The 25,908-nt window shown below is 41.0% G+C and overlaps 1 protein-coding gene across 1 annotated transcript in view; it reads right to left on the bottom strand.

The window, feature by feature from the left end:
• LOC102313422 (TGF-beta receptor type-2) overlaps positions 1 to 25,638 on the bottom strand; it is a gene marked incomplete at its 3' end in the record, with an annotated part of 33,361 nt that extends 7,723 nt beyond the window's left edge. The window contains 3 exon segments of the mRNA XM_005945165.3: positions 13,735 to 13,925; positions 14,046 to 14,184; positions 25,379 to 25,638. Coding sequence (XP_005945227.2) covers positions 13,735 to 13,925; positions 14,046 to 14,184; positions 25,379 to 25,463 — 415 coding nt within the window.
• Between the last annotated feature and the right edge of the window lie 270 nt (positions 25,639 to 25,908).

The following is a 25,908-nucleotide window of genomic DNA, read 5'->3' as shown; positions in this document are numbered from 1 at the left end:
CCCAGCTGCCGGAAGATTACCGTTGTTTTACGATGTTTTTTGTAACAGTGTATAAAACACTTGTCTTTGTCCCAAGCATTGAAGAGGGAACTTGCCAAAGAAGACAAAGACAATAATAATGCTACAAAAATGCAAGCTTGCCATCTGTGAACCTGTAGTTAGTCTTAACGAGCTCACTTTGTTAGCTACAGATAGTAGATTTAGGACTGGCTACAGCTGTCTGCTGGAATGTCTGGTTTGGTTTCAGTTCAGTTCAGACAGACACTGATCTGATAGCCTACACTTCTGTATTTTGTCAGCTTTAGAGCTGCATAAACACACATATTATTTGTGATGTCGCCCAGCAAAAATGAAACCATTACATTAGATAAAAATGTAAGACTGTATTTGTCATGTCAACGCTCACTCTGATCTTTGTGACTTACGAACTGCTGGGCCCACATCACAGAGCATCATTAACTGTCCGATTTAAACTGCATGAGGAACGAGTATTGTGTTCATTTTTGTGGTTGTGAGCATGTAGGTGTGTATTTGTGTATGTGGGCATACAGCACTAAAACTTTTTGAGATCACTTCGGGCAAAACCGCAGATGCAGTGAATCAAAAATACCCAACACAAGCTCATGCAGTGGTTTTTTTTTAGGCTTGAGACAACTTCAAAAGACCAGTAGTAAAGTTAGTTGCAAAATAAGCCAGCCAGCCAGTCAGACATGGCATTTCTACTCAAATTCCTAGTGTCTGTACATGTGTGTATGCTTTAAGGGTTTTAAGACTGCTTAGAGGTTTTTGGGGTTTTAAGTTTATTTCCTTGTTGTCTTGCAGCCATGTTTGGAGTGTGTAAGGGTGTGTGTTTCAGGCAGAAACAGCCAATCACGCAGTGCCAAGACAAACTGGCAATTACAATCATGTTGCCTTTTCCAATCAGGATGCCAAAGTGTTCTCAGGCGGCGTTTAAAGAGGTTTGACACATAATTTGGCCAAATGCAGGCATCCCTGCCTCCGGCCTGTAATTACTCACATCATCAGTGTGTATTCATGTGTCAGGAAGTGAATTCTGGGATTACTGAACCTGCCATCTCTGAATCACACTTTTAATGCTTTGACCAATTGCTAATTACTTACTTGCTTACTACGCTTAGTGAAGTTACGAGCTGGATTTTAAAGAGGAACTATTTTCACTGGAAAAAAGACAGAGCCAGACATGATTTCATGTTTAAAACAGGTGATGGGTGGATAGATGGCAGCCATTATAAACAGAGTGTAAGCAGAAGCACACTTCCAACAGGGCTTCCACTGTGCCAGATTGTTTACTGTGCCAGCAAAACACTTTAAATATCAGTATTCATCCTGATTTGTTTGAACATTTCCATTCATAGCCCCTGATTTTGGTAATTATCTGGTCACGTAATGGAAAGCTGAGGGTTCAGATTTAAAAGTAAATGTGGTGTAAATTCTCCTCACCGCTCTGAAAGAAAGCTCCCAGCTTTGCCTGTTCCTAATGCATTTGCTGAACCAAGCATAACACAGGTATGGAGCCTATAACAGGTATCGAGTGAGGGATGATGTAATGTTTAACAAGTGATAGCTTTATGATGTCTAGACAAGGGAGTTTTGGCCGGAAACTGATAAGAGAGTGCTCCAGTAGGTTTATGATTGATACTGTAGCACCAGTGTTGGGGAGTAACTGAATACATGTACCGGTGTGACGTATTTAAAATACAAAATATGAGTTACCGTATTCCATTACAGTTAATGCTTAAATAGGTGATAATTAGAATACAGTTGCTTTGTTGAAATTAATGGATTACATGGTGGTTTTTTCATATGTTAGGCTATCCCCTCTCTAATGTTGGCATTTCCACTAATTGCCGGAAACCGTAACAAAACACGAAATAAGAGGCTCTAATGTAAGCGTCCTGTCAAATGTTGGTGGAGTCAGCTACACAATGGACCCGGAGCCAGCACAACAGAACCACCAGTGCACGGAAAGGAATACATTTCTTACTTGGAAATTCTGACACTACTTCTTATTTAAAGAAGTAAGGGATGGACGAAATCTGACCGTGCAATGCAAACCAAGCTGCTCTCAGCGTCAAACAATTCCCCCTCCAACCGAAAGAAACATAATGAAGTAAGTTCTTTTTTAAAATCTAACGTTAGCCTACTGCAACTACCTTGTTTTAGGTAGTTACCCACTTAACTGCCAACCATTTTCGCATCTTTTAATTCCAGGACTAGGTTTACAACAAGGAGTTGTACTTACATCTTACATCTTATGCCATTAGCTTGTCCTAGGTCATGGTTTCCTTCCACATATAGCTTTGCAAAAATTGCATAAAAAGCGCTTGCAGCAACAAAAACATAATATTCCAGAAACACACTTTGCCGATCCGATCAGCTGTTCGTAACACTTCCTACGTTGGAATCCGGTCGTTAAGTCTGACATCACTAGCCGTGTCTGGGCCTAAACTCCGCTGCAGGTCCATATATCAAATGATCACTATGGCATTACTGAGAGTAATGAGAACGCTGATCATTTTATTATCATCTTTAATAAAATAATCAGCGTTCTGCTCTACCAGGTGTAACAATTGAGTTTAACATCCAGGCATCCATGAAAATGGAATTTATGACATTTAACGGAGTTAGAAGTTAGCAGGGAGTTAGCTCGCTAGCTTCTATCTAAATACAATATAGCATGTCCTGACTGCGGGGTTTTGGAAACAAATTAAAACGTACAGCTCTGTTATCACTTCCAGCATAAATGAAGACAGAAAACTAAACAGCAGTGACGTTTGTAGGGTTACTGAAGTTGGGCTAGCTGGTATATAATGATGTGCTACGTGACCGCTAGCGACACAGCTATGTTAGCATAATATAAAACACGCTAACTTTTTTTCCACTCGATAAAAGTTAACGTGAATGTTCTCGGTGGTCAAGAACAAATGTAATCGCATGGCAGGATGCTGTAAAAGGAACAAACTTCAGCCAGGAGAACAACTGAGATAATCCATCCACAATACGAGGTTAGTCATTCATATACTGCTGCATGGGCTGGGCTGTAGTTACATTCTAAGGTTTTAAAAACTGAGCTTATATAAATGATTAGCGGTAATAAAAGCCGAGGGAGGTCAACAGTGATCACTGACTGCTTTAGGAGCTTTTTGAGATTAAATAGAAAATACAAAACATTAAACATGTTAACAACACAAAAGCCATATTAAACGCAGACTACTTTAGGACCGGAAGTAGGATTCGTCACGTCATCACTTAACAACCGGATAGGGCTTTGGAGTTGACGTCACGCCGCAATGCATTGTGGGAGCGCGGCACCATTTTCGGGGTCTACGAATCAAAACAAACACACTGTGTTGGAACGACGATTACAAGATGCTTAAAAGCAACTCAAAAGAGAATGGACTGTATAGAGACCGATTTCGTTCAGAGGCGAAGCAGCGGTACTTGCAGAAAATAGCGTGCATTGGAAATGTGGACCCGTATGAAATACGGCCGTGGAGTAGAAACCCTGAAGACCAACCGCTATTGATGTAGCCTGACATATTTTCGTACCTTATCTGTGGAATCAGCGCGTACAAGTCGTCATTCAAACAAAGGTAAGTCAGCTCGAGTACTGCGTGTGAAATGCGTTTGATTTCCCTGCAAACATTCACATTAGTGCAGCATAAATTCATTCATGAGGGGAATTTACAGTGAGAACATGTGGAGACAGGTGGACAGGTGTTAGGTGGATAACATAGTGAGTTCAGTGCATTGATGTGACATTGTCCTGAAGGATTTAGTTATTCTTTATGGTTAAAGAAATTGCAATGATTTATTCATATTTATTATAAATAATTCTAATTATACATCTTGCTTCCATATTTGTGTCTTGTGTCACTAAAAATACATTTTATTTTAGTTTTATACATTGATTAATGACCTGCAGAATCTCCTTATCATATTAAGTGATTCATAATTGTCACTTTATTTTCGTCAGCGCTACGTCAGCGCGAACTATCACATGTCCGCCATTGCCCGGCCGAAACCGGAAGTCCAATTCAATTCAATTCAATTTTATTTATATAGCGCCAAATCACAACAAAAGTCGCCTCAAGGCGCTTAATAAGAAGTGACGTCATTTTCACGGAAATGTAGTTTTCTTTTTACCTTCAGGGCCTATACAAGCATATACTAGTGTTATTTACTAGTAGTGTTACTACTAGTGTTTTTAAAGGTTGTGTTTGACTTTATGACTTTCTGTGTCGTTTCTGGGATGCTTAGAAGTCAAATTGCACTGCTGGAAGTAGTTTATTTTGATGCAAATGCTGTTTTTTGCAAATTTGCATTATAATATATATTTTCGTTTTTTCTGCAGTATATAAAAATTGGTGTATTTCAAAAATAAAACTATGAAGGCACTCAAAATAAATTTCCTGTGGTGGGAAACTATTTTGTGCAACTTTTTTGTATTTACAGTTTTGAGGGATAAGTCTCTTAAATTTCTCTAACTAGAAATATATGTTAAAAAGACAAAAACAATTTTAAATTTTTTTGTAGTTTATTTCACTTTTTTGCAATTTATGTAATTACTATGCACTTAATGCATACATATTATTAAAATTTGGGCTATAGTGGTTGTATTGATGTATAGCAACTTGAAATGCTCCCAAAAATGGCACTACAACATGTAAAAATATAATATAAGCTCTGGCGGACTTGGTTCTATGGTAGGTCTTAAAGGGTCAAAAAAGAAAATATGGTTGATATCCTGAAATGATACAATGTCATTAGTCAAATATTTATAACACATTATAATATAGTTGAAGGCAGATAAAGGCCAAAAGAGAACAACATTTCCAGCTGTATGCAATATTTATCAGATTAAAAATACTCAATATTACAATACACTTGCATTGTGTTATAAGGTACTTGTACAGGGTGGGCCATTATATGGATACACCGTAATAAAATGGGAATGGTTGGTGATATTAAAGTCCTGTTTGTGGCACATTAGTATATGTGAGGGGGCAAACTCCTCAAGATGGGTGGTGACCATGGTGGCCATTTAGAAGTCGGCCATCTTGGATTTTTTCAATAGGAAGAGGGCCATGTGACACATCAAACTTATTGGTAATGTCACAAGAAAAACAATGGTGTGCTTGGTTTCAACGTAACTTTATTCTGTCATGAGTTATTTACAAGTTTCTGACCACTTATAAAATGTGTTCATTGTGCTGCCCATTGTGTTGGATTGTCAGTGCAACCCTCTTCTCCCACTCTTCACACAGGAGAAATGCCAGCACAGGCATCCAGTATCCGTAGTTTCAGGTGCTGCACATCTCGTATCTTCACACCATAGACAATTGCCTTCAGATGATCTCAAAGATAAAAGTCTAAGGGGGTCAGATTGGGAGACCTTGTGGGCCATTCAACTGGCCGACGACGACCAATCCACTTTCCAGGAAACTGTTCATCTAGGAATGCTCGGACCTGGCATCCATAATGTGGCGGTGCACCATCTTGCTGGAAAAACTCAGGGAATGTGCCAGCTTCAGTGCATAAAGAGGGAAACACATCATCATGTAGCAATTTCAAATATCCAGTGGCCTTGAGGTTTCCATTGATGAAGAATGGACCCACTATCGTTGTACCGATAGTGGGTCCATTAGTTGTACCGACTAATGCCACTCTCCAGTGACATGCAGCGAGTTCTACGCTGTGGGCTCTTGCTGAATGAAGCTAGGACAGCCAGTGATGTTTCTTAATTAGTGACAGTTTTCTTGCGTCCACATTTTGGCAAATCCAAAACTGAACCAGTTTCACGAAACTTAGCAAGCAGTTTGCTAACTGTAGCATGGGAGATGGGTGGTCTCGTAGGGTGTCTTGCATTGAAATGTGCTGCAATGACCCGGTTACTGCGTTCACCAGATATCAACACAATTTCAATCCGCTCCTCACGTGTTAACCTCTTCGACATGCCAATGGCTGTGAACAAAGAGAAACTTGTAAATAACTCATGACAGAATAATGTTACGTTGAAACCAAGCACACCATTGTTTTTCCTTTTGACATTACCAATAAGTTTGATGTGTCACATGGCCCTCTTCCTATTGAAAAAACAAAAGTTGTATCCAAGATGGCCAACTTCTAAATGCCCACCATGGTCACCACCCATCTTGAGGAGTTTGCCCCCTCACATATATTAATGTGCCACAAACAGGACTTTAATATCACCAACCATTCCCATGTTATTACGGTGTATCCATATAAATGGCTCAGCCTGTACAGTGATAATTTGTCTTTTGATATGGACATCTGCTTCCTCAACAGAATAAAACAAACAAACCAAAAAAAGAAGTAACTGTAGCTTTGGTGTTAGAGTCACATGTCCATTTAATAAATAAATATTCATGTCAGAATATTTGATTTGAGACTTAAACTGTTGGTGGAGTCTGAATCCTCCCAAATGTGTAAAAATAACCTGGCTTTATCCAGGCTGGTATCATATTATGTGTGTGTGTGATTGTGGCCATGCTTCACCAGCCGCAGACAGGCTGGTAACACCAACTAAAACTGAGTATCATACTTACTATTTACTTGTTATGGTAACAGCAGGCTCCAAAGCTCAGACTACACCATAAACATGGTTCATATCGCTTTAGCTCCAACATCCCCTTCCTCCAACTTGCTCTGTTTCCATCTCATCTTCCCATCTCAGTGTCTGTTCTGGCTACCATTCTTTTAGTCTCACACTGTCCTTCCCATTTCCTTCTTTTTATGGGTCTAAGAGTTGGCCTGCTTGAGTCATTTCTCTATAAAGCGCTCTGCTGTGTAACTGAATGACTGATGTACTCACTGATGACAAGCCAAGATTCCATAGTTAAGGAGGAAGGATTTAAAAAAGTACATCTTGGAAAAAAGGTCAGTTTTATATGTCGTCTTCTCTTTCCTTTTTTTTCAAGCTGGATAAAGAAGCCGTTGTAATTATCATTATTTTTTCCATTTCCCACTGTTATCTATTGTTATTCGTTGTCATCAAAATAGAGACCTCACTGGCACCAAAAATCCCCTCTCCATGTCATGAGGAAGTAGCGTTTATCATGAGCGATGCCAAAATAAAGGAAGAGATTACTTGGAAGAGACCAGGCTACATCTGTGCAAAAATATACCGTAAGTAAAAAAATCAATTGATTGTAGCTTCACAAGAACACAGCTGTGAATACAGCATAAAAAAATAGCACGTTATTATGGCAAGGCAGTATTTACTATCCTCGCCTCTCACTCAAAAGAATCCACAAGCGTCAAAACACATGTGCAGCTGATACTGACTGGAGGGCGGTGTTAGTCCGTGCCGAATCATTTTTACAAGGCTCCTAATTAAAAGCAACTGTCACTTCAGATAAAGAAGTTCAGCCTTGTCAGGGTGCAAGGGATCATCTCTGACCACTTTTTATGCTCTTGACACAGTGACTGAGAAAATGCAGGGAGTCAAAATGAGGATTCAAAAGTGAGATTTGGTACGATTTGCAATAGCTTTGGGCCAATTCTTGAAACAACTGACGCGTTTATTTTGTTGTTGTTGTTGTTGTTTTTTTACCAGGCTACTACAGGTCAATGAAATGCACCAGACATAAGGCTATTGTTTTCTGGAAGCCAGTCTTTAATATACACTTATTAATAACCAATTAAACTGAGTGGGTTTTAAATAGACTTTCTTTCTGGGCTTTGTTAAAAACAGTCAGACTTATTGGATGGTAGAGTGTGATCAGTCATGCTCAAACCACTGTTGCTGTAACACTGAATCTGAGGAGACACTGTCATTTAAATCTGTTTGAAAATTGTGACATCTACGCCACACGTAAATGTTAAAAATGGTGTAATGTGGCTGATTTATTTAAAAAAAATGAGTGGGTGAAATTATTACAGAAATGTTAATGCGAAGAATAGAAAAGTTGTAAACGTGCTTTAAGATTTACCAAAGAGGACAGTTACCTACTATGTGTCTTTTTTCCCAAGTGCTATTGAATCATAGAAATCAAAGAGTTTGGTGGTGTGGTGGTTAGCACTACTGCTTTACAGGAAGAAGAACCTGGATTCAAATCCACCGTCCAGCCAGGGCTTTTGTGTGTGTCGTTTGCATGGTCTCCTCTCTCTCACACACACATACATATACATATATATATATATACACACATTATATATATATATGTATATGTATGTGTGTGTGAGAGAGAGGAGACCATGAATCCTCCCTTAGTTATGCTGCAATAGGTGTGAGCTGCTGGGAGATTCCGTGATGCATTGAGTGTTTCTTTTTCAGTCACCTTTCTCACTCAGTATGTGTTAACAGACCTCTCTGCACTGAATCATATCTGTTATTAATCTCTGTCTCTCTTCCACAGCATGTCTTTATCCTGTTTTCCTTCTCTCACCCCAAATGGTCGCAGCAGATGGCCCCGCCCCTCCCTGAGCCTAGTTCTGCCGGAGGTTTCTTCCTGTTAAAAGGGAGTTTTTCCTTCCCACTGTCGCCACAGTGCTTGCTCATAAGGGGTTATATTATTGTTCAGTTTTTCTTTGTTGTATTATTGTAGGGTCTACCTTACAATATAAAGCACCTTGAGGCGACTGTTGTTGTGATTTGGCGCTGTATAAATAAAATTGAGTTGAATTGAATTGAATATGTCATGTTTTGTATTTATACTTATAGCTGCCTTAAGGCACTTTATATTGTGAGGTAAATACCCTACAATAATACAGTGTTATGGTTGCATAATGACAATAAGAAGTCTTGAATCTTAAATCCTGTTTGGTGTCCGACCAAAGTGCTACATTTCTGTTTGGTTTGTTGGTTGTACAGTGGGTGGCCAATGACACAGGACACATCAGGGGATATGTCCATTTATCTATATTAGGACTTGTGTCTGGTTTGTTTGAACTTAGGTACTCTAATATCTGCTCTCCTTTTAGTGTTTTGATTCAAGGATTTAAGGGGCTTTATTGTTAGAGCAGGGCGATATGACCAAAAATATTTATCACGATATACATTTGAAAATTTGCAATAACGATATAACTGACGATATAATTGACACTAGACAAAATACTTTACAACTCCACAACTTTATTAGTGCAAAAAACCCCATCAATGTATTTTCACTTAAACAAGCAGCTGTTTTTCATGTGCATTAAAGTTCTATAAAAATGTAACAGTGCAAATTCCTTGCTGACAGTTTAACCAAAAGGTATTTCCAGCGGAAATTGGGCGACATATCCTCAGCATAACCATGTATAATATCCACAAAACTTAAAAAGAGGTTATACACACACAGTACGGTAATATTATGTTGAAGCACAGTACGTATCACTCCGCGAGGCTCCTGCCTGCGATGCCGTAATGCTCCGACAATCCATCAAGCGGTGCGGCTTCGTAGCTTAGCAAAGTCGCACTAAAACATTTGACAGATTGCTGAGCGCCGTGTACCACATAAAATCGTTTCGAGGTCAGTAAACACAACCAGAGTTCATACATAAGGCACACGGGATTATAAGGGGCGCTGTCGATTTTCAGAAAATCAAAGGATTGATTTTAAGTGCGCCGTATTTTCCAAAAAACACGGTAATAACGACGGCCCGCTAGCATGCTCTACCAAAAATAGTGCTTTGTTGTGCATCTGACGGACAAAAGCTAAACCAGTCCCACACCACTGAAGTTGCAGCATTTTTACAAACCAATTCTGGTTCATCTGTTTCATTTAACGATCCACTTTCGCTCTTCTCATTCTGCGTCGCCGCCATGTGCGTATGCAAACAAAGGCACTGCGCATGCGCGTTTTACCCATATTCTATCGCGATATTTCATTTTCCTATCGTTGCCCAAAATTACACCGGTATTATCGTGAATGGTATGATATAGCCCAGCCCTATTTATTGTCATTTGCATCACGTTTACATGAAGTGGAACGAAATGACAATAAAGCTCCTTGAATCCTCACCATCAGCAGCAAAATATCTGCCTCTAAATGCTTCCCTTTGTCAGTGTTGGGTAGATTTTGGCATTCGCATACATCTTTATGCTGTTTCAGCTGGGTGTTGAATGTGGACACAAGGTTAGCGAGAATGCAGAGAAGTGTAAAAATATGAGCCCCCCAAAAAAATACAATCATGAGGAATATAAAATTCTGCAGAATCGAGAAATTAAGTAACCTTAGGTGATAATTTTCTGTGGCTTCCTTATTATAGGCAATACCTCTCAGTATAGCTATGTGAGCCATTATTATTATAAAAATAATGATTAGTGGAGCGTTAAAGCTTTATTTAGCCAACATGAAAGATTAGCAGGGCTAATACCCCGTGGCTAAATCTCTAAAGTGGACACAGCTGTGGATCTCGCTGTAAGTGGCTTTGATGAACAGCAGCACTGATCTATTTTGTCATCTTACCACACTGTGTCAGTGACAACACAGCAAACACTTCCCCATCTGATTTATTCCTAACAGGCCTCTCGCTGAACACAATGGGCCCTGTTTGCGTTCGCTGCTGTGGGATCACAATGTTCACTCCCTCACTGTGACACAAATACGCTCACTCTCACTCAGGAGAATCCACATGTGTTGCTCTCAAGCAATAAACCAGATGCACAAATGCTGTTGCAAGCATGTCACAAGAATGTAACGCAGGGGCAGAACAATGTGAGGTATTTGGAGGGGAGGAAGCCATGGCAGCGGTCCAGCAAACAAACAAGGACTTCCTGCTGCATGCATCCTCAATGGGAGGAAGGAACCACAACCCTTACCCTATGGGAACTCAGTGTGTGTGTGTATGTGTGCGGGTGTGTTTCGGAAAGATTGATTACGATTTACACAAAGTGCTGTATACATCCTTGACAGAACACTTGAACTTGCCAAAATCAGAAGGAGGAGCTGATGAATTCAGATATCAGACTTCAGACAGCTTTATAACCCACACAGACCGCACACAAGAAGAAAACATTCTCACTTACTAAAGAGAAAATGAGGATCTCAGCATGTTTATGAAACGTGTGCAGTGAGTGAAAAATGAGAGCTCATTTTGTCCCCGGGGAATTGCTGTTTGTTGAGGAGGCCGTGAACGTCATGTTTTGCTCGAGTAGAAACAAAAACCCACTAAATCGTGGCAACAAGTATGTTTTTGCTGGATTTGTGAAGCTCATCATCACAGGCCCAGGTAGAAGGTACTTAAGGTTGATGTACTGTAAGGGACCAAAACATAAACTTGCATGTTTTACTGAAATTATCTAAGCATGAGAAAATTCCAGCATAACACTTCCCAGAGTCATTTCTTTTCCTATCATGAGCCAATCCACCAGGACATTTAATAAACTTTAGTAGAAAGTCTACTTTACCTAGCTGTAGACTGTAGCTAGGTTTACTTTCAAATGCAGCACACATTTTAACTTCTTCCTGTTTTTATCCACTTGTGTTGTTTAAAAATCAATAAATGGTCTAACATGGTTATATAACTAACAGTATACCTGCCAAACCTCAAATGTTGAGATGAAAGTAAAAAACATGGATTGATCAAAGTATCATTGGGCACAAGTTGGTCTCCAACCTTTTCATGAGAGTGTGAATCTCAGATCGAAAGCACTTAGGTACAGATGTTGTACAGCACTTTTCAAGTCTTACCTAATGAAGATGGCATGTGTAGCCTGTCTAAGCTGTGATTTTGAAAGTGACTAGATACAGACACAATGCAACAAAGGTAGACAACTGAATGTCAGGAGGCTGAGACTTGTCAAAGCTCATGAATCCAAAAGCCTCTGCATGGTATTGCTACATGTTAGGGACACAAATGAAGCGAGAATTTAAAGGAAACAAAGCAGCAGCCCAGGCTTAGCAAATGCAGCTCGCAGGTGTTTTGATGTGTTTCAGTTTGTAACCATCCTGCCCACATTAGCTGAAGCATGTGCACAAAGCAACTTAAAGATACGGTTTAGTCAATAAGGTGGGAAGAAGAAGACTGACGCAGGAGAACAGTAAACAGCTGTACTTCATCACAGAGGTGCTGCAAGTCTACGCAGCCTTTCACCATGTGCAAGAGATGTTTCTGATTCGAGTTAAACACAGACAGGAAACCATATGTCTGAGCTCTACAGTGCGGCTGGCCTACACGACAATGCGCGCGCGCACACACACACACTGAGAAAGACCCACTTTTTCCTCTCAGCACTGTGAGAGGCACACAGAACCCAGCTGTGTTTCTATGACCACACTGAGGATTCCCCAAACATCATTACGTGTGAGTACTGCGTTTCCACTTCCTGTTTGCGGTGACGGTGGATTCTCAAATCATTCCACAAGACAGTAGCAACCGTAATGAGACCCTAAAAAAAGTAGGCCCACAACATTTTGAACTTCGCAAGCAGCTTTACTGTGCATGCCAAGGTACGCACAGCAGTTTCCTTGTCAGTGGTTGGAAACAAGCTTAGCGTAGGAGGAGAAGAAGGTGGGGGTGATAAGATGACAGAATGAACGGGTATCAATAAATGAAAGTACCAGGGATGGGCGAATGACTGAACAAATAATGTGGAGAATCAAAGAGCTACTGACACACTTGACAAAGGAATACAGATGTGCTGTTCTAACAGCGGTCTATTTTAGAACTGGCCAAGCATGTCAGCAGGAAGGGCTGTGCAGCCACTATAAAATAATCTATCTGCTAAATGCGTCTTTTTCTCTTAACTGTGTCACACTTAACTGCATTTGGTTAGTTGAAAGCTGGTGTTTGTTCCTGTGTAGTCAAATACTGAGACCAGAATATAAAACACCGCATTTTTCAAAGAATGTACTTTTGTACTTTGTACTTTTTTGCTGTCCAAAAAAAGAAGTCCAAGAGAAGGAACCAAACTTTTTTGTGACAGCACTACACAACAGTTTCCAACAAGTTACGAATTGACGGATGATGATGTTATCGAAGGAAACGGAATAAATGAATGAATGAATGAATTGGCAGTGAACAAGACATTGCCATAAGCCAATGAGTGATGAAAACAGGACCAGAGGAGACGGTCAGCAGAAAATACCTGAGCCCTACTTATCCTCTCCATTCTCAATGATCCTATCACCTGTTGAGCAACCAGGTAAATAAGGTGAAACCACACCCATTGTAGCAACTACTAGAAACTGATATCACCATCGTGACAAATGTGAGTCAGAACAATAATGAAAAAATACATTTTGGTCCCTACAGCTGCTGAGCCTGCATGTCTGTAAACAGTTTTTGGTGATCTTTTTGCAGGTATAACTGCGCACGGGGATAAGTGTCACAGACCAGGTAAGGAAGGCATTGCAGGGTTGGATCATTAAGAAGTAGTATCAGACTTGAAAGCAGCAGTAATTAGGTTTTGGGCCTCAGGAAAGAGCTGAGGTAGCTGTAAACACTGTCACACACAGAGTTCAGTCCCAATTCTCAACAACAACTGTCTCAAGGCACATGTTGTGAAATTAATGGTGTTAGCAAACAGTTACCGGAAGCTACAGTCCTTTGGAATTTTCTGATAAATGGAAGTGCAAACCACTACTTTTAACAGTTACTGGCTAGCATTGTGCAAGAAGTAGATGTGAGCACTGAAGCTGGAGTTTGTGAAACCAAAGCAAAGAGCTGAAACATTCTAAACTGTGGAACTCCAGGAATTATTCTCCTTGGCTTCAGGAAAATCTAATTACTGCTTTAAGCTTCTTCAAAATTTTAGGTACTCACTTTGGGAGAATATTAGCTCTTCGTTGCACTCTGCTCCTTTACAGGAGCAGAAATGAGCCAACCCCGTTGTTGTGTTCTTTTCCTTCATCACACAGGTGGTGCTGTTGTAGTCATCCAGGGTAATGCCGTACAATGGCTCTGCTGGGTTGTGGCAGAGAGTTTCGATGGACAAGTTTGTCTCGTTCCTTCTCCTTAAACACACATTGAGGTATAATGTTTAACAGTGTATACGTTAAGAACTATCAGGATACCATCCACTTAGTTAATCACATGTAAGAGATGAAGATTGCTTACTTCTCTTGGATACCTACCAGATAGAAACACAGACCTCAGTTGGTTTTTCACATATGGATGAGATGCTGCAGTTGGTCTTGCAGATACCTGTGCCATTGCAGGAGGTAAGCTCCACATCACAGAACTTACAAAGTTCATGTAGTTGAAAAACAAGACCTGCAAATAACACACACAACAACACGCATTAGTTTCATGTTTCATCAAGTGCTGCTGTCACATACAGCGAGTCACAATTTTTTTTGCCTGTACAGGAAACACAAGCACTATCACAAATTTGATATATTGTTTTATATATATTAGAACAAAATCACATTGTGGGCTTTATGTTCAGAGCATTGACATTGTTATGACTGCTGGCGCAAATTCCTGGAATTGTACTCTCCAAACATGACCAAAGTTCTGCCTAAAAACCTAAAGTTTCAGCCAAACTCTTTTGAAAAATCGATTCACAGAAAAAATGTTTGATGTGCTGTAAGCACAGTGTAAAGACAATAATGATATACTGAAACAAAATGCACCACATAACCAAGCTACACGTGAACCAAAACTAAACAAGAGCTCATGATTAACAAATGAGAAAAGTAGGTATAGAATAAGACTGCAGTTTAAAAAGTCAAGACAAAACAAATTAATATATTAGTAACAAGAAGCACTGAGAGAGTGCAAACCTCTGCCAAGGCAGCTCATTGTCTGAGCAGTACTGAAAAGTACTTTAAGGAGTTTGTAGTTCAGTAAAAACAATCGCAGAGTGCAGGTTTTTGTTATTTGACCTGTTGAAACCAATTTTGATAAAACTAATATGTATATATTGTACATGTGCAGTTTATCCTGTCTTCCATAAAATTAATACTCATTTATTAACATTGTACACGTATTCTAATTAGAGTAACAGGTTATAACCTGTTACTCTAATTTACACAGCAAGGTCTTAAAATAAGGTGGTATTGAGAATTCCCCATATCATTCCCCTTATATGCCTGTATGTTGTAATTACAAACAATGGTAGTAAGACACATTGTTTTAAATAGCTCTTTCTAGGATTATTATCACTTTGACCAGATATATCTATTGACATTGAAGTAGAGGTCACAGGTCAAACGTGACACGATTTTAAATCTTTATACAGTACTTTCTATACGTTCGCAATACACATGACACACAAGTCTTTTTGTCAGTTTTTGACCAATAATTCATTAAGTCAACCTTGAAGACCTTGGTAGCAAAGTTTACTGTGTTGTTAACAAAGTTTTATGAGAATTCATTCAAAACTTTTTAAGCTATCGTGTTTTTACTAACACCTACGCATACATGAAAGCAAATGCTACGACAAAAATGGAGGTAATTAGAGTATATTCACTCTCTATCATGGTTGAAATAAGGTAGTTTTGAAGGCAAAGGGGGACCAGTGTGTTCTTAGTAAAGTTGAGTGCATTTCCTAGGTTAGCAGGTCTGAGTATAAAGGAAAAACAATATACATAAATGGCACACAGAAGATGTGCTCAGAATCTTTGATACAATCTAAATCAGGGGTAGGGGAACTCCAGGCCTCAAGGCTGATGTCCTGCAGGTTTTAGATATCACCCTGGGTCAACACGCCTGAGTGATTAGTTCATTACCAGGCCTCTGGAGAACTTCAACACATGTTGAGGATGTAATTTAGCCATTTAAATCAGCTGTATTGGATCAAGGACACATCGAAAGCCTGTAGGACACCGGCCCTTGAGGCCTGGGGTTCCCCCACCCCTGATCTAAATGAATAACTACAGCTGAAAATTAAAAATTTTCAGCTGTAGTTAGTAGTCAGTACACACTTCATGAGTACTGAAACATAATTCGGTAATATTGTTCTTTAGTAGTATTTGACTGGTAATTTTTCGTCTCAGGCATAAAAAAAGAATAGTTCACATTAGGGAAATGTTAGCAAGCTATTTCATATTATTATTTTTCCTGCTACTTAAACTATTCACTCCTCTTTCATGTTTGTAATGGTCTCTGCACTGCTAATATTGTGGGTTCCTCAATGGAGCTTTTCACATATCAGAGGCTGGTGAAAAAAACACCTTTACACACTGAATGTTTGTGAAAAAACAACACGCATTTCCAAATTTTTTGAGCATGAACTTGGCATGTAATATATTTACACACTGGTGACTGACCCGGAGCAGCGACTAGTAGTAGTATAGTTTGACAACTTCAGTAGTGGTGGACGTTTTTATTTACATTTGTCCTGTGAAACTAGTACTACATTAAGAATAGGTGAGTCTGAAAAACATTTGTAACGCATAAAATAATTGCACAGATTTTATGCATCTGGTATGTAAGGTCTTTTTTCTTTTTTTTTCTTTTTTTAAAGTTTAGTTACACAAACAGTAGGGCGGAGCAACATGAAAGCATCATCTGCCTGACCTAAATGAGGTTTGAACCATGAAGTGTCAACATAGACAGCCACTAGCAGGGAAACATCTCCGTCTCACAGCCACACTCTGTACCTGGATCAGCCACCACAAATGAGCTAAATGAGTCCTACAGAAACCAGGAAGCTATACAGAAACAGGTCAAAACCACACTTAAGCACCAATACAGACAACCACAACTAAATCAAAAGTCAGCCTTTATCAAGCGACAGCATTTTCTTTCCTCTTCAGATACATAACCATAAACTAGCATGTGAGCATTTTTGTTGCCAGGTACATGTGACACTGTACACTAAAAGAAAGGCACTCCAAAGTGATAAATCAAAGTCTTTTTAAAATTATAATCCATGAATGAAAAACAGTTTGTACTTTTATGTTGTAAACGGTTAAGTTTTATAGGAAGTTAGAGATAAAAGAATCAATTTGTGACTAAAAACTGTGCAAGTGACTCACAAGGTTTTCAAAGAATCTGACGCATGATGTAGCGACATTAGAAACAGGGCCACAGACTTAGAAGTGGTAATGACGTCACGTGATGTCGTTTGTCATTTAATAGATGTGTTTTTCATGTTTACAAAGTTTGAGCTGAGATCGGTTTTCATGTTCCGTCTTGACAAACGTCCACAGCAGCCTCTTCTGTCTTCATTTCTTCTTCACAAAAAAAACAATCAGCTTTCAGATATTGTTTGATCTAATCTCTGGATGATTGTTATCTGAGAAGTATTGCATGCGGTACGGTGGCTCGTGTAATCAGCACAGTCTGCCGTTCTCCTTTGCGTGGCTCGACCCGCCTACGCCTCTCTGATCTTTCCCTGCTTCGTGACATGAACAGACCTGTCTGCTCCAAGCTGCCAAACTGCTGGCCTAGGAGAAAATGTAAAAAACAAAGCTAAGCCACGATGTCATATGACAGTTCCTGAGACGACATAGGGCTTTTTAGGCTTTATGGCTGTATTTTGAAATCTGGGAAGGGCAGGAAGAGTTCTCTGTGTGGCTTCGTGTTCAAATAATCTTTAGATTCTGGGTGGGACAGAAGCTCTGTGTATAGTGTGCAGGTGTTGTGGTACACATGGATGGTTTTAGTGTTGTTGAAAGCCTTCCTCTGCTGGGAGGTCTGCTCCTAAGGCTGTCATGGTTCAGCTTCACTGAGCAGAACTTTGAACTTTTAATCTTTTCCTACACCTCAGGTTAAAACCAAGATTTGGGGCTGAAAAATGAACTCATGAGCAGAAGTACCAAAAACTGCAGTGGAGCCGCTTGAATCTGACTTGTAATAAAATACCCAATACCCATTATTTATTTTCTAAAATTCAAAAAAACCCAAGTTACTGCAGCCTGGACCCTTTCTGATGTTTCTAATTTGAATATGTTTTCTTTATCACTAAAAACTTTGTGGGCAATGTAGCTAGTATTGATCATAGTGAAACTAGACTTCAAACTACAGTCACGTCAAAGGCATTTTGCCTTTGGCAAAAGTCTTATGGATTCTCAAAAAAGCTTTACCATGGTAAACAAACAGTGTGCAGAAAATCCAGATCATGCCTCAGCATGGGTGGGGGAACGTAGCAATCGTCAAAAACTGATAATATTTCAAACCTCAGAGGGTTCAGCACAAGATACTTGGTATGCTCCTTGGTAAGCTTTGTCCTTATTTTGCCATTTAAACTTATAATGAATCCAACTAATCGGCTTTGAACAAAGGTGCCCTTCTTTTGAATTATCAGTCAATTTTCAATTCAATTCAGTTTTATTTGGGGTTTTTTTTATTGGGGGGGGGGTTTCTTCCCTCTCTTTTCTACCTCTTTTGCTTTATACTCTAACCTCCTAAGACCCGAACTCTTCCACGGCATGCATTTTTAATTTCTCTTTGATATTTGGGCTGATTGGGGCCTGATGAATGTAAAAACAAAGAATTACCAGATTTTTTTTTTACCTAATTTTTGTTTCTAAGAAAAATGAGAGCCACATATGAGGATATTCGTTTAAAATTTCGAGAGAACAGTAGCAGTATAATGTCCTCGTAAGTGGATATCGGGGCGCTTGTAGAGTAAAATTGAGTATTTTGGTCTAAATAACCCAAAATGTGATGTCCACATATGTGGACGCCAGGTCCTAGGAGGCTAAGGTAAAGACCCTATAATAATGCAAAGAAAACAGAGAAAGCCCCAACAATCATATGACCTCCAATGAGCAAGTGCTTTGGTAACAGTGAGAAAGAAAAACTCTTATGGGAGTGATGCTGAAAAACTAGTTCATGCATTCATTACTTCTAGGCTGGACTAATTCATTAATATCAGGATCAAGCCTGCAGTTGACCCAAATGCTGCTCTCTCTTTCTAGTCCCTGACAGGGACTAGAAAGAGAGAGCATATTTCTCCTGTTTTGGCTTCCCTTCACTGGGTCCCTGTTAAATCCAGAATTGAATTCAAAATCCTGCTCCTCACATACAAGGTCTTAAATAATCAGGCCCCATCTTATCTTGTTGACCTTATAGTACCATATAACCCCATTAGAGCACTTCACTCTTAGACTTGCGGGCTTACTTGTTGAGTATTTGATTAGACATAAATTATCTGAATTTCAGGAGTGGGACCACACCTCCAAACATTCCCCTTCTGGTTCTTGTCTATATATGACACCTGTTCTCGTTTTCGTGCCGCGCCGTCCTGAGGTTGTGAGCCCAGCTAGTGAAAAGGGTGGCTGTGGCTCATGTGGTAGAGCAGATCAGCTACTGACTGGAAGGTTGGTGGTTTGATCCTTGGCTTCCCCAGTCTGCATGCCAAGTATCCTTGGGCAAGATACTAACCCCAAGTTGCTCTCTGATGCGTCCATTGGAGTTTGACTGTGTGTGAATGCATAGATTGCACTTAAGTATAGAAGAAAGTGCTTGTATGAGTGGGTATGAATGGGTGAATGTGGCATGTTGTATACAGCGCTTTGAGTACTCTGGGAGAGTAGAAAAGTGCTATATAAGAATCAGTCCAATGACCAAAAGTAGAATGGGAGGCAGAGTCTTCATCTTTCAGGTGCTCAGCTTGAGTTTTTCTTCTTCAGTCACCTTTGTAACTCACTATGTCTTTAAACACCTCTCTGCATTTAATTATTTGTTATTATTAATCTCTGTCTCTCTTCCACAGCATGTCTTTGTCCTGTCTTCATCAATTCACCTCCAACTGGTCGCGGCAGATGGCTACACCTCCCTCAGTCTGGTTCGGCTGGAGGTTTCTTCCTGTTAAAAGGGAGTTTTTCTTTCCCACTGTTGCCAAAGAGCTTGCTTATATGATTGTTGGGGTTTTCTCTGTTTTCTCTCTATTATTGTAGGGTCTGCCTTACAATATAAAGGACCTTGAGGCAACTGTTGTTGTGATTTGGTGCTGTATAAATAAAATTGAATTGAAAATGTAATTGAATTACTGGTGGAAATGGGTTGCTCTCCAGCAGGTCAAAGATGTAAAATATATATCTCAATAGCAGGTTTCAGGGAGGAAGAGCTCGAAAATCTGACCACCAGATGAGGTAGTCAGTCTTCTGAACTCAGTGCAGTCTGCTTACCGAGAAACAGACTAAAAGCAGATGGATGCTACAACAGGATGGCACGAGAGTGGTCGCAGCGGGAGAGCATCATGATTTACTTTGACATCATGTGTATTTGTCCAATTACTTCTGAGTCAATCATTCACAATCACTGACTCAGAAGTGCAAATAAAGCAGTTTATGCCGGTCATGAGATTCCACTTAAGCTCTCTACCTGAGCTAATGATCCACACTGCTGTAAAGAATTCCTAGATTACTTCCTTTACTTACTTTTCAGATAAACACATCCTTAAAAGACTCCTTCACAGAGTGAGTAAAGAAAGATGACGACTGATATGATAGATAACCAATTCCATCTGATGAAAGGGGCCCCCAGCTCCAAACAACAACAGCCCTCACAGGCCTGAAATCTCAGGTACAGACAAAACAACTGCAGTCTGCACTATCGTCAGATCAACTCTGCAAAGTCAAAGTGTAAAACCCGACCAGACCAGAGTAGGGATTTGGCTTCCAGATGCACAGATGCTCGCTACCTTCCCTATGCAGTACCAACTGCAAGGCCTCAGCTCGCAGTGTGTGTTCACATGGGTGGGTGACACTCGATCATAGTCTGCACAGACTGGGTTATTCATTTAACAGGAAGCACAGTTAATATATTTTCAAGGCACATTCCATCACACTGAGCCTAGTTTGGAACAGGACAGAGAGCGTGAAATAGCAGAGCGCTCACACCCACACACAACCTCAGAGACAAATAAAAGTGGCTGATTTAGTGCAGCAAAGTGCCACCGAGACTACATCAATCCGAATAAGTAACACAGCTAGAGTTACACGCTGAGCACAAATATTTTACGATGGTGATGGATCTTTATTGTGCTCTTGTGCAATACTGACTACACATCAAGAGCTCATTAACAGTGACTTTAGGTCTATTTTTGCACAGGGTATAACAGAATCCTTAACAAAGATTAGGAAAGAAAAATCACTTTAAATTCTGAATTTAGGTTACCAGCACTTCTGATCTTCGATGGGTGGTGTTGGCAGCCTTAGAGCTTTAACTTTGAAGTTTCAGCAGACTGGTGCAGCAAGTTAAAGGGTAACTGTGCATGAAGGTCTGCATTGTGATTTGGGTCATTGTTCCAGCTGCTAAAGCTCTTCTAAAGCGTCTTTTTTTTATTACTGCTGCACTCTTTCCCTGCTGCGAGTCCTTGTGCAAGGATTATAGTATGAAAACACAAGTGACCTCAGTGCGTCTCGAGAAAGTGGAGGGGAAAAGTGTGGGCTGTCATTAACTATGCTCTTGATGGCTTCTGAAGGAGCGGTAATTGAAATGTAATATCTCTCTGTGCTGCAGGAGGGAAATCATGCTACTGTGACTGACTTCCATCTGGCAGTCAGACCAATGAATAACCACAATAAATACCTACTCGTTAGTGGCAGAGAAAGTAAAGACTGAGAAGTATCTACTATCCAGATGATAAAGGAGTATGCTTAAGTACACATTTTTTAATAAGAGTGTTATAAAATTCTGGATGCTAAACAGTTTTTCTAACAGCAACTGTGCTTAATGATTTAGAAGGGCATAAATGATATGGTGTTTAAAATACATTTCAATCAGCCAACACAATGCGGCCACTAACTGACCTGAGCAACTTCAATGGCCTAATGGCAGGACTGGCGTACTACATTGTTAGTGGCTGAGTCAGTGGTTATTAACTTCTGTTAATAATTGCTATTTGTGTGATGATGTTCGTGTAAGGTTTCATCCAGACTGGCATATACAGGATATGTCTTCTTGTGAGCCTTGGCAGGAATACTAACAAGTCATGAACATTTTTAAACATATTTGTACACTGGTGTGATGGACGTAAATCATTTTAACTACTTTATAGTACTGATATTTCTTCTTTGCTTAGAGCAAGAACATCCAGCATCCCATAACATCCAGTGGTCTCTAACATTATCTGGACAACAGTAAATCTGTGTATTCCTCTCTGACTCTCTTGCACAGAGTAACTTTTATCTTATTTCTTTCTCCCATCACGCCCAATTGCAATAGATGGCTTCCTCTTCTGCTGGACATTTGTTGATGTTAAAAGGGAGTTTTTCCTTCCCACTGTCACGTCCTTGTAACACATGGTGGAGGCTGTGTCATCACACAGAGTAAAACAGAAACTCCTTTAAGAAGTACCACGATGTTCAAGTTCTTGTTCATAGGGGATGGTCTGATTGTTGGGGGGTTTTCTCCATATCATTCTAGGGTCTTTACCCTTAAAGTGACTGTTGATGCAATTCGGCACTATATAAATAAAACTGAATTAATTTGAATTTAATATATATAAGTATATATACTCCACCCTTTTCTCAGCCGGAAAAGGGTGGAGTGCCCACTCCGGGTCGGGGATGAGTTCCTGCCCCAAGTGGAGGAGTTCAAGTATCTTGGGGTCTTGTTCGCGAGTGATGGGAGAAGGGAGCCGGAGATCGACAGACGGATTGGGGCTGCGGCTGCAGTAATGCGGACGCTGCACCGGTCAGTCGTGGTGAAGAGGGAGCTGAGTGTAAAAGCGAAGCTCTCAATTTACCGGTCGATCTACGTCCCTACCCTCACCTATGGCCACGAGCTGTGGGTAGTGACCGAAAGAACGAGATCGCGGATACAAGCGGCGGAAATGAGCTTCCTCCGAAGGGTGGCTGGCCTCTCCCTTAGAGATAGGGTGAGAAGTTCGGCCATCCGGGAGGGGCTCAGAGTAGAGCAGCTGCTGCTCCACATCTAAAGGAGCCAGCTGAGGTGGTTCGGGCATCTGGCAAGGATGCCCCCTGGGCGCCTCCTGGGCGAGGTGTTCCAGGCATGTCCCACCGGGAGGAGGCCCCGGGGCAGACCCAGGACACGCTGGAGAGATTATATCTCTCGGCTGGCCTGGGAACGCCTTGGTGTTCCTCCGCATACGCTAGAGGAGGTGGCTGGGGAGAGGGAGGTCTGGACCTCTTTGCTTAGGCTGCTACCCCCGCGACCCGACCTCGGATAAGCGGATGAAGATGGATGGATGGATGGATGGATGAATATATATAGAAACAGAAATGCTAACTTAAAGGATATAGAGCACATTATCACATCAGCTAAACTGTTTCCTCCCTGCTTCTCTTCCTCTTTCCCCATTTTTCCAAAGCACTGAGGACGTTAGCGAAGTGTGGATAGGAGGACAGGCAGGAAACCTGACTGCAGTTCATCACCGTTATACAGGAAGGACTGCTGGAAAAAGGGAAAAATCTGCAAACCAGGCAAACATTTAATAGGTTTGTATCACTTCAAGGCTCTGAATTAATTTGTTCCAAATTAAATGCATTCTTACTGTGAGTAGAAGTGAAAGATTTCTGTGCTCAAACACTCACTCATGAATGTTTCATGTGTAAAAAATTGTAAAATAATTAATAAAAAAACAACATTTTAAGGCATTTAGTATAATGACATTAGAACTATGCTTTCAGGTATGACAGCATTGCTTGGCCTAATGAGCTCACATTTCAATGTGAAGCTACAGCTCTTTCAGAAGTAATCCTATAAAAAAAAACCTGAAAGAGATTTTACTGCTGACACTTTTCTGGAGCAACACAGGAAATAAAAATGTGAAATAATCTGAGTTGAAACAAGAACCCTTCTTCTTTTCCCTGCAGCGCTGTCACTGAAATGTGCAAAGACAACTGGCAGAAGGCAGCTCGGGGCCACATAACTGCCACAGCAGGCGGCTGGGCTCTCCCCCTTTGCTCCTGAAAGTTATCCTCCCACCTCTTTTAATCCACCCCTCACTCCACTTTGGCCCTAATCCTCTCATTCCTCCCTGTCTTTATCTTCCTCCTGTTTAACTCCCTCTCTCGGCCTCCCCTCTTCCTCCATCCCTCCTTCGTCTCTAAGAATCCGAACGCTCCAGTGAAGCGTGTTGAGAATGAAGACTTGACAAATATGGTTAAAAGGAATCAAAGGAGCATAACTCAGGCAGCTTAAAGTTATATTTTCCATGCTTAAACGTAGTACTGTGCACAAGAAATAGGAAATGCACAGCGACATCTGCCTCAACACAATGAAGATTCCCTGGAAATGAAGGAAAACGAAACCTTGTGAAATCCTGCTGAGCGGATTGTTATTGACATCAGTTAGAAGCAAAAAAAAGTAGGAGAAGATAAAAAACAGTCCAACTCTGCTGTTTGGATAACCAAAAATGTCAAGCTGGTCCAGTAGTGGAAGAGCAGCGAGGAGCTTCCTGCAGCTCAAGGAGCTCTGGAGGAATGGCATGGAATAAGTTTATGTGTGAGCTTGTGTCTTCATGTGGGTACAAGTTTGTATGTCTTCTTGCTCTTGTGTGCGTGTGTGTCTATTTGTGACACGTAATGCAGCAGGACCACACAGTCCTTGTGGTATGCGGGATTTCCAGGTTCAAAATAGGCTCCTGCTGTGGGAGGAGGGCAGGAACAAACAGGAGAGAGGGGGAGAAGGGAAGGAGAAGTGTAATGAGGACAACAAAATACACGACTCCAGTTTTCATCTTCTTGTCAACATTGTTACAGTTGAGCTAACCGCTTGTCAACAAGGGGAAGTTTCTGTGGTTTACTAACATGACAGCTGTCATGGTGTCACAGATGGAAAGTGGCCAGATCTATTTAATTGGCATGTTGGGAGGGAAAGAAGCACTACTGCATTGCAAACAGCTAAAGAGAAAAGTCAAACTCCTAATGGATGAAAACATTTCTTCACTCTGATCAAAGCGAGGAACCGGAACACCTCAGAAGATGCACACATTTTTTTGCCTTTTAGCACTAACAGGTCTCCAGCTGACAGATTCCATAATGCTATTATAACTATTTAGTGGGTTTTACAAGAAACGTTAAACCTGTTCAGGCTGTATGCAAGCGTAAAATAGGTGGAGTGACCCTTTAAAGTAAAAGCCTTGACGTTATGGATGCGCAAGAGGCAGAAATGTGATTCTGTACAACGCAGCTTACTTTTGCCCCATTATTTTCACGCAGACACACACACACACACACCTTTTTATCATTGTTCCTAATCCTGTTTAAAATAATCGTTCGGTCTGCTAAAACCTGTGATCCTCAGCAGTGAAAGGTCTGACAGCGAGAGGGAAAGTTTTCTGAGGCGCTCTGTGGGTACGCTTCAGGCTGCACGGGCAGCAGAGCTGAGAAGCGTCTCAGCCCGCTCTGAGTCACCTGTTACACCTCGCTGTTCGCGGCTCTGCGGAGAGCCACGCGAACAGCGCCAGAGAGAAAACGTTCCCCCGGCCCCCTTCAGCTCCAGTTCAGTTAAGTTCGCGTTAAATACGTTATATAGTGACACCAGAGCGCGTGACAGCGAACAAGCAGAAAGTTTGTTAAAGTTTGGTGTTTGTGTAACTCACCGGCAGCCCCGGGCTCCAGCAGCACAGATATGAGAAAGGCTGATACAACTCCGCGGAAAGTTAGAGAGCAGCGCCGTGCCTTCATGATTCTGTGTCCCCCTGCCCGAGATTCTCAGTCACACGAACCGCGGAGTACGAGAGAGTCCAGGGAGTTGACTTTGTGCGTCCGCTACACTGTGCGCTCCACTCCGCTCAGCAGCTGGAGAGTCACTGCTGAACCATCCACACACACACACACACACTCTCTCACACCGTTTATAAGCAAGCACACTCACTTTGCTCTGACAGGAAACCGGAGGAGGCAGGAGGGGCTCTCCTCCTCTCGTGCTGCTCTCACTCTACGCTGTGGTGTGTGTGTGTGTGTGTGTGTGTGTGTGTGTGTGTGTGTGTGTGTGTGTGTGTGTGTGTGTGTGTGTGTGTGTGTGTGTGAGTGCGTGTAACCGCCTACCCAAATACTGGAAATCGGAACAGTAAACAAGTCATTATATATTTAAATAGTGTGTGATCTGTGAACCTTCGCCAGGAAATGT

This window comes from Haplochromis burtoni, unplaced genomic scaffold (assembly GCF_018398535.1).
Source record: "Haplochromis burtoni strain Fernald_Lab_line unplaced genomic scaffold, NCSU_Asbu1 Contig_418, whole genome shotgun sequence".
NCBI lineage: Eukaryota > Metazoa > Chordata > Actinopteri > Cichliformes > Cichlidae > Haplochromis > Haplochromis burtoni.
The sequence above is the reverse complement of the archived record's forward strand: the minus strand, read 5'-3'. Positions and strand labels throughout refer to the sequence as shown.